Source organism: Amblyomma americanum, chromosome 3 (genome assembly GCF_052857255.1).
Source record: "Amblyomma americanum isolate KBUSLIRL-KWMA chromosome 3, ASM5285725v1, whole genome shotgun sequence".
Lineage (NCBI taxonomy): Eukaryota > Metazoa > Arthropoda > Arachnida > Ixodida > Ixodidae > Amblyomma > Amblyomma americanum.
Window position 1 is genome coordinate 145,453,720 of NC_135499.1, and position 14,431 is coordinate 145,468,150.

Genomic DNA, 14,431 nt, shown 5'->3' on the forward strand with positions numbered 1-14,431 from the left:
CGGCTTCGGCTACTAATCGCACGTAGCCTGTTGGCGCTGCTTGACTCCGCACCATTCGCACCAGCTCGGCTGTTTGCGCGTGTTTTGAGCGGAGAAGAGTTTTTGGTTGCACTTGCTTCCGATTGTGGAAATTTCTCGCTTTCCGCTGTGAACGTGCAGCTGTACAGCTAAGTTGTACTCCGAAGAGCAGGCTCATGCGCTTACGGCAGCTGTAATTTAATTGTTCTAGAGACTGAGTACCGCTGCTTTCACCGCGTCTTTGAAACGAACGCCGCACAGTAATGGGGAAGACAGAATGCGTCGACCGTTTCTTGGAGAAAGTAAGCGATCTAGAGCGTCAGCTGTCTATCAAAGAGCAGATAACCAGGCTGGAAGGCCATATGTCCCTGGTCAAAGACCTACATGAAACGGCCACATCCATCGAAACCGGCGTTCGATGGGTACTCGGCCAGCTAGCTATAATGCTCAGCGATGTGAAAGTGAGTGCTGGCCAAGAGGACGCAGAAGATGCAGTGCTTCTCGACTTGGCGCTGCTCACAAAGAATGCTGCCGGTGATCGCTGTTGTCCGTGTCAGTGTCATGCAAAGAATGAACCTGCACCATCAAATTCTGGCGACGGCACCCAGGACTGGAAGCCGCCTGAGGGTTCAGACGTGAGAACCGCTTTGTATCCGTTTTCGTGTTGTGATGTTATTAGGCCTTCTGCAAACGTGGTGATCTGCCTGCTTATAGTTTTTTAAAGGTCTACTCTAGAGTAGCTACGAGGCACAGCGCTGCTACGGGAAAAGTGATCGCGTTAATTGTTATTGTCAAGGAGCCGAATGCATTGTTTTAAAGTAGCTCCTCTTGCCGATAAGCGTAGGCACTAGGACAACAAGCTAAATAATTTCCCTAGCTCCAGTGCTTGCACATGCAAAGGACGAACAAATTGAATTTATTGTTTACAAGCTCACATTACACCTGTCTTCGGTAACCTCCTTGAAGCATGTTTGCAGCAGTGTGGCAGAACTGTATGTGTGCAAAACAGGGCTCTTTTATCCATTGTGTCTTGTGACAACCCTTTTCTGAAGTGCATCCTCTGCACAAGGCATTGTGGCAGAACACTGTGTGTGTGCAAAACAGTGCCCTTTCAACCGTTGTGCCTTATGACAATTACTGTTTGGGGAATATTACTTGATAAAAGCCCATGCATTCGAGCAAGATGCTATTGGTATCATATGAGCTTTCGTCTACCTAGGGCCAGAGAATCTCACTGCACTGCTCATGTCGACATGCAGGTCACGGTAGCAGACTTGGTGAAAAAGGCAGCACAGGAAGCAGTTGACTCTTCAGACTACATTTTCAATGAAGAGTACCAGATGTATTATAGTGTCTCAACAGGTTGCTACTATGACCCGGTGAGTCCATTCATAAACACTGCTACTGCTGAGCCTCTGTTTACATGTAAATGTCTTCATGTGAACAAGGCATACTGGTGAGGCATGTTAGAAAAACAAGTGCCGTAAAGCAAGCTGAAGGAATCTAGTTGTAAAAAACGTTTGTTCCATCCTGTCTTTCTTGCCCTGCATTTGGCACTGCCTTCTCGGATATGAGAAAATTTAACACATGTATAACTTTCCATGCAGTCAACACAGCTCCTCTATGAGCCAGCCTCGGGCACCTACTACCGCTACAACACAGAAATGGGAAGCTACGAAGTGCACTCTCAGGTGGAGCCCACAAAATCCCGCAAAACTCGGAAACCAAAGCGCAAGGTTAGTGATTTGATCGAGTTCTGTGTTAAAAAAAAATTAAACAGTGGCAATGACAGGCTTTTGCATGTTGAAGCTACACCTAGCCCTTAATGCAGAACCTGTATCTCGGCTTTCAAGTTACTTTGACGTAATTTATAGGAGCTGACATAACTGGTAGGAGCTAAAACGGCACATCAAACATTCTTGCAGTCTAAAGCTGCATTGCTTTCAGTCTGTTGCCACCCTCTGTAGCTTTAATCACAAGTAGAGCAGAACCGTTCCCTGCTTTCTTCTGGCAGGAAGTGACGGGGGTGCAGTCACAATAGAACCACTGAAAAAAAAAAGGTTTAAAATACTACCTCTAAGGTAGGAAGGTCACAGCAATAGTATTGCACCCTATACTTGAGCAACCGTTGTAAGGCCACCGACTTCACTTGACCAGGAATGGCACAATCTTGAAAGCATCGAATCAGCGACCCAAAAGAACCAGCCAAGCAGAATGACCTTTCTTAAGGGGCGTCAGATGAACACAGGAATTCTCAGCTATGACTTGGCATACCTCAGAGAAAATAACCTATTCAGCAATCGCTGGAGAACGTGCATCATGGCGGCATTGCTGGGCAGGTATCGCATATATCGCATACACTACACATGCTGCATTAGTCTTAGCCCCTGTACTTTCCACCATGCTATTTTGTGCTGAGAGGAGAGACAAAGCATCAGGGACAACTAAATGTCAATTAATAGTGTTTCAGAGCTCTTTTAATAACAGCCTTATCGTTAGCTTTAGTTACAAGGTATAAAATTTACTTCAGCACACTGCCGACAGAAAGCAGTAACTATTATTAGAGAATTTTATGAAGAATGTTGCTTTGTTTGTAAGGGACATAAAATGTAGTCAGCGGTTAACGGTCCCTTTGTTAGCAGTTGTTTTCAGAGCATGGACGTTACAAAAAGATATATATGGATTTCCTCGTGCTCGTCCTTGTCCTTCGTCTTCTCTAACGCCATTGCCTACCATGGATGTCCTCACTGCTAAACCATGAAGCAAATAATTGAGGGGTGTAATCAGTATTATATGTGTGGCCTGCAAAGTGTACCTCTCAATCTTAGGCTTTGATGAAATTTTTAAGCGGTAGCATTAGAGCTGTCATCACACCAAAACCCTTCCGCTGGATGTCAGGAAATTTCCTGATTCTAAAATGGGACCCAAGTTGGCCCACCCTCAAAATTTAAGAGTGCTGATTAAGGGGCTAAAGGCCTGCTTATCAGATAAGCACTGTAGCTACTTTCCTTTTTGGTTATGCCTCTTCACTCATCGAAAGACAAGTTTCCAAGGTGGTGATCTGAATCTTTGTACTCTTTTAATTTGAGATCACTTTTATGTGCAAAGAACTGGCTTTTTACAAGAGAGAGAGAGAGAAAGGGTTTATTGACAGGAAAGGCAGAGAGGTTGGCCAGAAAAATTTTACGAGACTTGTTAATGTGCTGATTAGGTAGTCTTAACAGGGAGGGACCTGACAGCATAAATTTTAAGACGAGCTCAAAACTGAGAGAGGATAATGGCCATCTTATTTTGCTTTCTTGGTTTGTTTCCATCCAAAAATTCACATTATAATTCATTGGCTCTTTGCAGTGATGACCGTCTTCCTAATTGTTAACCACTCAAATGTGTAGTCATTGCTTATTTCTTGTGCATATAGCCTTGAAGGTGCATGCATGCACAAGCAGCTATTGGTTCATGTGCAGTTGCCACAGGCACCTATGCTGCCCTTGAATTCACATAAATGTACCTAACCATTTGCAGTTCATTTTTTTGTGCTTTCTGAGGGCTGCCGTTATGATTTCTTGAAGAGAAATGGTGTTGTAACTTTTAGTGCGCAATTCTCTTTATGCTGTGGAGATATGTGGTGAACAGAATGACCTGGATTAGCTCTTTACAAGTTTGCTTCTTATTTTGTGTGTTTGGTCTCCGATTGATACTATCAAATGAAGCCTGTGCTTTTGGAAACCTCAGCACTTTTTATGTAAAAATGTATGAAAGAGGTAGCGAAATTGGTCTGAGCAGTCCAGTAGTAACTGCCAAGCCAGACTCAGTTTGTGGCACGAAAATAGTTTTATGCAAAACTGGTTTAATATTTCTGCTTTTGACTCCATCCTCACAGTAGCCCAGGTTGCTTTTCTTTTGGCTTTCTTTTTTTTTTTACGGTGACAGCTTAATATTGCAGTTTAGTGAAATTATGTCGCCATCTCTGCACTGTACTTCTTTTCTCCCATCTTCTTGTCGCTCTCCACATCACCTGTTTTCCTCGCTGTGCCTTTCATGCCAGACGCGCGCCTTATATGGATGGATGAATGACAGTGTGTGGCACTTGACACAGTCTCAACACGTACATCTACCTCACACCCCATGACTGGTTACCGCACTTGGCTGTCTTGCCCCCTCAGCTAAAGGCTGCCACTAGAGCTTACTCATGGCACTAATACTAGTGTAGTGACATATAGACATCTACACCCCTACCTGGAGTTAGAGCATTTGAACTGGCATCGGCATTTCCCACCACCCCAGCTGTCTCTGAAGTTCACATCAACATCACCACATGAACAAACATCTGAAGAATTATTTTTCTTGTTCAAAACACATAAAAATTACCAAAAAGTGGGGTAAAAAAATTACAGCTTATTTAGCTTACTTGGCCAAATGCAAAGTATGTGCACCAGCACGTCGCATCTCATTTCGCTTTTGGTTCAAGGCTGTACCTAGCATTCCATTTGGTACGAGCTTTCCCCTGACCTGGTGCCCATTGTCTGCGAGGTGAAATGCTTGGGAAAATAAGTTGTTCACCCCACCTCGTGCAGACCAAACACGTTAATCGTGGCACTCTTTGGCCAAACTGCCCTTGTGCCATTAAAAATGAATCATGATCGTAAAGTTAAACAACCTGAGTATTTAAAGCAAAATAATTTTGCTCCCTGGAAATGAAGGCAACAATCAGCTCAGAGGAGCTAAGAGTGCTGGTACACCTCGTAAGAATAAAACTTCAAATGAGCTTGTTGTTGGTAAATGGTAAACATTTACTTATTTTTTCTGTGAGCAGATGCCCCAGAATCAGACACCCAGTTCAGTTTTATTTTCGCTTTGCACTAAAGCAGTCTTTGCTTGAGTGAGCATGAGTGAATTTGGTCAAATCTGATTATTGCTGATCGCTATTTCTGTGTTTATGTGATGTTATGCTCATTTAGAAAAGAAACAACAACTGGAACAGTACTGTCATGGATGGATGAAATGCAAACACAGGAAGATTTTTTTTCAGTGGAAATAATCTATAAACATCTGCTTTGTTGACAGGAAGATATACTATTAATATACATAGTGAAACAACGAAGGCTGCTTGAGTGTAAGTTAGTAAGTGTATTATGAGCAATAATTAGTTGCTTTTGACGTTACTTTCCATGAAACCTTAATTAGCAGTCTGTAGCTTATCACTTAAATTTAACCAAACTTGGAAATGGTTGGTGCATTTTGCAAAAAAATAAAATGTTAAGGCAACATTTCTGGCACTTACTTGGGGTACGTGGCAGTATTTTATTCATGATTTATTGGTAACTAGGTAATAACAATTCAGTGTTTTATAGCTGCAGGTTTTATAGCTGCAGCTTAGAAATGCAAGAAAACTGCCAGTGGCATCATTCTTAACACAAGACATTAGTTCACAGCAAAAAAAGAATGTTCAAAACAGTGGCATCAGTGGCTGCTTTGAAAAGCAGTACAGACTGCTGCACATCTTGCGTGGTTCTGACTCCCAGCATCGGAAGGTCCTTCCTTGCCTGTCCTTGTGACGGCTCGTGTGCTGAAATCCAAGTCAGCCCTTTCTGTGTAGGCTGGTGCTCTACCTGACAAAGCATATTTTAAAATAAAAATTGTCCTGTTCCAACAGGGGAAATTGGAAAATGGCAGTTCTGTATGGAGTTGGTTAATGCGGCTTTGAACAGCTGACATAGCATTAAGTGCATTACCACTACTGTGGCTGAGGTTAAAGTGCAACAGAAGGCACCTGGCAAGAATGGTAACACATCGAAAGTGTCACAAGAACTAAGCTATTTGTGTGCTTGGCTTGTCTCTGCTTATGGTGGGTGGCTGGCACTGCTTGCCACTTTCTATTTCAGTGCTGCTTGGCCAGCCAGGGTGATACTACAGGGCGACGTGCCTATGCGAGGGTTCTAGCACCTGCTCATTTTTTTGCCTTGAAGGAAATATGGCATTTGATGTCATTATTTGCCACTGAGCCATTTACTTGAATATGTACTGCTTGTGGCAACCTCTTTCCAGATTATTTTATTATTACCACTTGGTCACTAAAGAAATTAATTTATCAGACCATTACATAATTGTTAAAAATAAATTTATTCTGAGTAGTGCATTATGCATCTGCACCTGTAATGCATTGTTTACTACTCGTGAACATAAAAGCCCAAGAATGGCTGAAGTAACGCAGATATATGCACAGTTGTGCCATTTTATGTCTGTCATTAGTGTTGTCTTTAGGATCCATGCTTATTGCATTCATGTTTAGGTTCTGTTTTTTTTCCAAAAGAGCTTAATGTGAGTGCACCACACCAATTTGCACCACCAGCCACTCCGCCTAAATTACTTGCGCGCTAGTTCTTGCAGACTTAAATAATAAATGACTTGCATGTCAAGGCCAGCAAACAAGTCGTCAGGGTAGCCTGCTGCAGAATACCTACTGCTTCCAACAGCGCAAGAAGCTTGAGCCCAAAGACGGGTCAACCGAAGAACAACCCATGGAAGAAGGCGAGTTGGAAGACAGCTGTACCGATGAAGGCACCAGCACGACTGACGAGAGCAGCAGTGCGGACGAGGAAGACGCAGCCAGCCAGCACCCGCCGTGCATACGTCTTGTGCTCAGAGAGCCTCAGGACATGGTGCAGCACAGGCTGTTCCTGGTGACCCTGCCAGGAGCTGTCTTGGGCACCCATGCCGATCATGCACTCTGTCTTCCCAATTTGGACACTATAGATGAGGCACGGAACCCTATTTCTCAAGACACCTTTTCGTTTGTCATTTTCTAACCGCACATTTTCCAAATAGTGGCAGTGTGCTCTGCCTGGGCGTTCGGCCTACTGCAGAACTTCTTTGGGCACAAGATATGCTGCAGCTGTGCTCTAGACTTGCATACCTGTTGGGTAGACAGTTGAGGTATGAGTAGCTTGAACCCTATGTTGGTGGTGTAACCAACACAGGTAAATCTATGGGATGAGAGGTTACGGCAACTATTTATGAGGCATGAAAAGGAATCTAGAAGGCGGCTCATATAAGCCTATTAGCTAGGTGTATATATTTGAAAGGAGGTGACAATCAATGTAACCAAAGAGAACAAAAGGGAAATGTTCGTTACTTTTCCTGGGGTCATTGATTAAATGAGGAAATTGAATAATAAGAGATAAGAGAAAATTTTGCAGAAAGTAATAGAAAAGAAACCGCGTGTCACCGGTATGACCTAAACCCATGATATGTAATGCTTAGAACTCTACCGAATGAGCTGCAACAATAGCTGTCTTGTCTTCTGCTTTCAAGGGGATCCATGGCAGAGAGAAGGCAGGAAGATGGGATTCTTGACAACACAAAACAAAATGAACAGGAGTCAAGGTTAAGCCTCAGTAGGCTCTGGCTAGCGGACTGAGGCTCCCCCTCAACCTTTGTTCATTCTGTTTCGTCATCTACTTTTACGGGTACTTCAGTTGCATTAACCTAACGTTGAGTGTTGACCAGCGCCATACTATAGCCATAGTGGTGGACATGGTGCGTCCTGTTATGCCGCAAATTTCACAAAGAACATGGTTGAACAGGGGAAGCGGCAGCTGTGCAGGAACCCTCTTATACTATCTGTGGCATCTCCCCCCAGTGCATCTCCCTATTCTTTTCTGCTCACATGGTAAGGATAGTAAAGTGAAAATTCTCAGCTTGCACCTGCCGAAAGATGCATTTTTGGTCAAAAAACATGCTAAAGGGTCGCCGAAGTAAATGTTGATTATAGTTGTATGGTATAAAATAAGCTGTACAGTGCAAAATTAGGCCATCCTAAAAAGATGTAATTTCTACATAAAATGCAGAAATAGAGAGAACACTTGGCGACACCATTTATTTGCACTGGATTGAACTTCCCACGTGATGTCATAATGAATGGCATGCAATTATTATCTTATACCAAAACAATGGCCATGCTTTTCATGTAGCCGACACAACAAGCCCAATCTGTAAAGAAGGCTTTAGTCGCTAGTACTTACCACCCAAAGCTGAATCGCCTGGTTTTCCATGTCACAGGTGTCATCAGCTACATTGAGTATGTGGAAAATAGTACTGTTTTTGTTGCAGGTGTGCTCGAGTGCATATGAGACACCATGAATGCGACTTAGGGATCCTGAACTCCAGTTTATGAAAGCAAATGAATAATGTCTTTGGTGTCTCTTTGAAATGCAGTCCATGCATTCTACCTAGCATTGATCATCCGTGGATGCTAAGTTTTGTTTTGTCACTGTTTTCTTGCAAGATATGTCAGATGTACCCATCCCAGATAGCTGCACCAGTTTTCCTCATCCTGTCGGCCTAAAAAGTTGTCCCTTTAAATTACAGAGTCATGCAGAGCTGCGCTACTCTGAAGAGCAGGGTGGTTACCTTCTCAAGGATCTTCAGAGCCAAGCTGGGACATCTTTGAATGGTGTTACATTAGAGCAGGTCTGTCCTTGCCATCTGATGCGTGCTGTTGCAAGTGCTCTAATGGTGCCATGGGATTTTTTTTTAGCTCTTTAAAGCATTTGTCACAATCAAATAAGTGCACTGCATTTAGAAGCTGCCCTCAGGTATCATAGCCTTAAAACTTTGAAGTGTGCAGTGCTGTATATTTTCTTAAATGCTTCAGCTACTTTGGCTTACATGGGAAATACATGAGGGACAGCCTTGCATAGCGCTTTTATATGGAGAGGTATTTCTTTTTTTGTGGTGTAAAGCACACAACTGAGAATTAAATAGTGTTTGCATAATATGAAGCTAAGAGTGCCTGTGTGGTAATTTTTATCCTTTAAATATCCCTAATTCATTAGGGGAAGAGCAAAGATAGTATTTCATACAAAAATCAAAAAGCAACCTAATCCTGATATTATACTGAAGTCACTATATTTGACTCCAAGATTTTGCTGTGCAATTTAAATTGTCATGTGCATCATGTTTAGTTTTATTACTGTGTACAGAAATGCAGTGTTATTGTTTCCCTTTGTTTTAAGGTGCCGTTGCAACTTCAGGTCATTGATATTCTGTATGTTAGGAATATTCTCTTGCAACAGCTGCCAAGTATGCTGAAATACATGATAGCACATATAAAATGGACTAGGGACTCGGCCAGTGCTGTTCTATTTCTACATATTGCTGATTGCAGTCTTCAAGCTTGCTGTTGCCTATTGGTATCTTTATTTCTTTGCTGGTACAGGCTTGCTCATTCAGTGTTTGTTTTTTCAGACTTGTTTTGCCGTTGTTTTCTTACCAGCATTGCCTGCACTTAATTGTGCTGTTGCTGTGTCCTAAAGGAGCCATGCACTCATTTATGTGACAGGGTCAAGAGTCACTTGTGCAGCACATGGATCGGCTTCAGCTCGGTGCTGTCGAACTGGAGGCGCACATCCACAAGGGCACCAACACTTGCACCCGCTGCGAACCGGGACTCATGGATACACCCTCTGGCCAGCAAGAATCACAGGGGGCCTCATCCCCCAGCTCAGAGACCAAGCGTCGAGCTCAGCTCAAGAAGCTCAAGGCCAAGTACGGTCTTCAGGCAAGTTCCACTGCAACACTGCTTCGGAGTCTCACTAGTGATGCCTTTTAGCATGTCCATTTGCCAAGTGCATTTAATGGTGCACTGGGAGCACAAGAGTGAGACAGGCGCCTTTAGTGCTAAGCACTACTAATATTATAAGAATTCCCATGCAAGTTTGTGCATGCTAAACCTGCACATTTGTTTTGTCGTCTTTGGCAGGCACCACTCTTGTAGCATACAACCACTATGCTAAACGTAATGCATGCTGAAATGCTAGTCCGTTTTGATTCTGACTCTGCAGGGCATGCAGTATACTGTGAGAAGTCCTCCAAGGGGCTATCAGGACCGTGCTCAAGAGCGCAGAGGAACCGTAGGAAGCAAGTTTCCTCATGAACGAGAATCAGAACCAGCCAGTGTAGACAGGTATGACACCATATTTCTTCTTTGCGCCCTTGAGTTGTGTTTGAAAATGCATGTCGTGCCCTCTGACTAAAAGACAGAACCTGAATTGTTTGATACACATGCCTGCATAGCCATTAAAATGCCTAATAGAATTGTAGTTAATACACGAAGAGCAGAAGAGTGAAATGTCATCTGCTCATTTGTTTAGCTGCAATCTTGATAGTTAACCATAAGAGCTTTGTTGCATTGCACGTGTGTTATAAATCCCAAGACTGATGAAATGTCAGTGCCATCGCTTAATGACATAAGGCTTAGGAGAGGTAAGTTGAGGTCCAAGTGGCACAAGGAACGTTTTCTGTTGGCTTCAGAGGAGTATATCAATGTTCATTTATGTTATAATTTTAGCTCCAGCTCATGCTATCCAAACATAACTGTCTGTGTAGGCCTCTTGCGCAAGACAACATAGGTTTCAAGCTGCTGAACAAGATGGGCTGGAAAGAAGGTGCTGGCTTGGGAAAACATGAGCAGGGAGCCACGGAGCCTGTGAGTAAAATGGTTTTGTGTGTATGCTAGTAGCAACAACCTGCCTCACATAATATGCTTGCATCTGGACCAGAATTGTGTGCAAGTTGTCTTAGGATAAAACTATAGTGGATTTATACTTTGAGGCCTCCAATTAGTAATTTGTTACATTAAGACAACACACAGAGGACCTGTTGAGGCTGAAAATCTACATGGATTCATCTGCAGCGCGAAACACAGGACAAGTGGAAGAAACACGAGTGCGACACAAGCGCGACATGAGCGCTAAATTGTGCTCATGTCGCGCTCGTGTCGTCTCGTGTTTCTTCCACTTGCCCTGTGTTTCATGCTGCTTAAAGATGAATCCATTCCAACCTGCCCAGTTTTCCGTTCTTGTTAACCTCAAATCTACATGGCTCGTCATGAAGCTTGTATCCATCACAGTTACTGACATAGTGACAGTGTGCTTCTGGTGATACAGTACATCAGCCCTGCTGTACTGTCGTTCTTGTTAAACTTTATTTTTTCCCATTTTAGTGGAAACATGGCATGAGTGGTGGCCAACATTTTTGCATTTGAGAATGCCCTCTCATTGTCAATTCCATCATATTTGTTTAAGTTGTTTAGCCCTTTAAATGCTGACACAACTTCTCAAATGCAGGTCAAGGTGTCCTCGAAGAACACTCGTACTGGACTGGGCCACAGTGGCCCCAAAGTGGAAGACCAACGAACCCACATTCTCAACAAGACGCGGGAGCGTTATCAGGCCATTGCTGAAAAGGAGGCTTCTGCTGTTTTAAGCCCCAAGAAGGAAAACACATAACACAGCGCACTGCAGAATGAGGCTGTGCATGCAGTTACTAGTACGAGCATTGTTGCAGTTATGACATCTGTACCGTTGTTAGACTGCAAGCCAGTGTGTGGTGCATTTTGACAACCAGGGATGATGTAATGTGTGTGTGTGTGTTTGTGTCTGTTGGGTTTAGTGGCACATGAGCATTTAAGGCTATCATGCACCAAGCAGAAAAATGTTTTCTCCAGAATTTTACAAAAAACTGAAAAACATCGGCACTGTAAAGAGCCTAAAAAGATAGTTGCTACTACCTCGTAATACTAGGAAAGAAATTTTAGAAATGGCTAGTATTAAAACCTTTAAAGAAGGTCGAGTAACCTCAGCGGGGGCGGGGGTTCAGGAATGGTACAATAATGGCTTTTTTCCAAGCTTCCGAGTCCAAATTTTGTTAAAAAATTTCAAAAGTGCTTCTCCAGAAGGTTGCAAAAGATGTGCCAGCATTTCGTAATGTATTTCATCGGCCGGGAGCAGTCTGTTTGCCGGCAGATAGAACTCTGTTTATATCTTGGATTGTAATTAATTTATTGAATCGTTAATTTGTGCAACCCCTTGTTGGAAGTCTATTTTTCTCAGCTGTGTTTTTGTATTTTAAAAATGATTGTGTATAGTGTGAGGAACTGGAAACAGTTGAGAAATGTTCACCTAGGATGTCTGCTTATTCCTCCGTACTTGTTTTTGTGTCAGGGGCTGTAAGAAAAGGCATCATGAAAGACGAGAAGTTGCCATTTAATTTTCAAATTTGCTCCCACATTTTTTTTATGTGATTGAACTATTTATGGACGATATTCAATTTTTCCAGGAAGCTTTCTCAGCAATGAGACAGATATATTGTGCATTAGCTTTCGCTTTTTTAAACTTTATAAGGTTTTCGTGCGTCGAGTACCTGCGAAAAATTCCCCAGGCTTTATTTTGCCTCTCTACATTCTTTGTTATACCACACCTTGTGGCTATGTCGAACCACTTCCGAGGACTGCGGGATAGCTGGGCAGGCCGCAGTAATGATACAGGATGTAAACATTTCATTCAGTTCATCAACACTGAGATGGTCCGAAAATATTTTTTCTGGGGTGGCCTTTTCCTGAAACAGCTCCCAGTCAGCTATGTGAAGCTTCCAACGACGAGGTTTATTTGGGATGATTGATGGTGATGACGACAAGCTGATTACTACAGGCAGGTGATCGCTTCCATAGGTAAAGTCCATAAAAACCGATGGTGAACTAAAAGACAAGTCTATAAAGCTCATTTTTCCCAAGCTTGGAGAACAGTATGTGTTTTTGCCTGTATTTAGCAGGCAGACATGATTGGACATCATTCTACCTTACCGCCCTGATGCTTCCGAATTTACAACTCTTTCTCAAGCCGCAACTTATGCCGAAGAATGTCGACAGCTTGCCCGGTTCTTCACTTCTCACGCCCAGCAGCAGCAGAAAAGCACCCGTGATCCCCCTGCATTTCCTCCCGCTTACCTTCCCGACTCTTTGGTCTGGCTCTGGGTACCCTCCTCAGGCCCCGTCCTTTTCTCCAAACTTGTTAGCAATTACCAGGGACTCTACCATATTCTTCAGCAGACATCCCCCGTCAATTACCTCATCGAATCCCTTACACCATCCCCTGATCATTGCCGCCGAGGGAGCGAAATTGTCCACACGACCCGCCTCAAACCTTACTACGACCCTGCCGTCGTCACATCGCCCTAGGCCGCCAGGATGGCGCCCTTTCGCCCGGAGGGAATTGTAAGACTGGCCTTCGGCTTTAGAATCTTCAGAGGCTGGCGCTCAACTAAGAAGGCGACGAGAAGCGCCGAATGCTCGTTCCCTCGTGCGTGCTCTGGACTGAACGCTGCCGCTGGTCTGTACCGCTGGTTGTTCGCGACACTGTGCTTTGCAAGACATTCCTTATTACACAGTATTTTGCTGAGGTACCGATATATTCAAATTCACTGTGCACTGCATGGCATACAGTACAACTTGTCAGATAAATGCAACACTGCTCGCATTAGTCAGATGATTTCTTGACCACACCTGTTCAGCCAAATTTCTTATTGGAGCTGTGCGTCTCTCTAATAAATTTTACGCGTTTCCCTTTCTGCAAACCTTGTTTTTGCTATACCATTTTAGTGGGCGTATGTCATCGGAACAGTTCACACCAAATGGGCTGGTCCCAGTACATGCAAATATTTCATGGTACATTTTGTGCATTGTACCCACTATCACTACTTGCCCACCATGAACGATCAGTGACCGTGGCATCTGGCTACTTGGCCTAAGGCCATGGGATTGAATCCCTGCCGTGATGGCTGCATTTCAATGGAGGTGAAGTACAGAAACACCTATGCTCTGTTCGGTGTTACTTGGATGAAATCAGCCCAGAGCCCTCCATTGCAGTATCTTTTATAGTCCATGTGCAGCTTAATGAAAGAATTATACTTACACTGGTCCACCTTGAAACCCTGAAACATCGCAGTTGAAGAAAACGCTGCTGACCTCTCTTCCCATGTTCGCCTGTTTGTAGACGATTGTGTGATTTATCGAGTTATTGGCAATCAAAAGGAGTGTGGTGTTTTGCAACACGAGTTGAACAGGATCATTGAGTGGTGCAGCACTTGGGGCATACATACTAATTTGCAAAAAACGGTGTATATGTCGTTTACAAAAAAGCGGTCCACCCACGATTACAAGTATTTCATAAACACTACCGTTTACAAAAAAAGCGGTCCACCCATGATTACAAGCATTTCATAAACACTACTAAGCTAATTCCCAAGAGCGAATGTAGGTATCTTGGCGTGATTTTTACCCCCGACTTATTATGACTTCCATATTGAAAAAATTACCGCCAAAGCATGCCGAACATTAGGCTTCCTGCTCCGCAACACTAAGCGGCTTTCTTTAGAAATTTCTTTAGAAACAGCTGTTGTACTCAACATATATAGGCTCGGCTGCTGGCCCGAAAGACGCGGGTTCGATCCCGGCCGCGGCGGTCGAATTTCGATGGAGGCGAAATTCTAGAGGCCCGTGTGCTGTGCGATGTCAGTGCACGTTAAAGAACCCCAGGTGGTCGAAATTTCCGGAGCCCTTCACTACGGCGTCTCTCAT

At 43.6% G+C, this 14,431-nt stretch overlaps 1 protein-coding gene across 2 annotated transcripts; it reads left to right on the forward strand.

Annotated features, from left to right (window-relative positions):
- Positions 1 to 22: 22 nt before the first annotated feature.
- Positions 23 to 14,233, forward strand: LOC144125080 (angiogenic factor with G patch and FHA domains 1). Of its 2 annotated transcripts, XM_077658153.1 has the most exons (11): positions 23 to 653; positions 1,278 to 1,397; positions 1,626 to 1,754; positions 6,492 to 6,776; positions 8,386 to 8,487; positions 9,359 to 9,577; positions 9,861 to 9,982; positions 10,405 to 10,504; positions 11,145 to 11,563; positions 13,366 to 14,013; positions 14,068 to 14,233. In XM_077658153.1, exons 1-9 carry the CDS (start codon positions 282 to 284, stop codon positions 11,304 to 11,306), a joined length of 1,611 nt encoding a protein of 536 aa, XP_077514279.1. In that variant the 5' UTR covers positions 23 to 281; the 3' UTR covers positions 11,307 to 11,563; positions 13,366 to 14,013; positions 14,068 to 14,233. The 2 variants fall into 2 exon arrangements, with proteins under 2 accessions (XP_077514279.1, XP_077514280.1); XM_077658154.1 differs by lacking the exon at positions 6,492 to 6,776.
- The last annotated feature ends 198 nt before the right edge of the window (positions 14,234 to 14,431 follow it).

Bases quoted from the DNA above. Each gene is read 5' to 3' on its own strand.
- LOC144125080 (XM_077658153.1), top strand. From the start codon at position 282: ATGGGGAAGACAGAATGCGTCGACCGTTTCTTGGAGAAAGTAAGCGAT. The intron at 6,777-8,385 runs GCACGGAACCCT...TTTAAATTACAG, and splicing joins ATTTGGACACTATAGATGAG to AGTCATGCAGAGCTGCGCTA. The intron at 10,505-11,144 runs GTGAGTAAAATG...TCTCAAATGCAG, and splicing joins AGCAGGGAGCCACGGAGCCT to GTCAAGGTGTCCTCGAAGAA.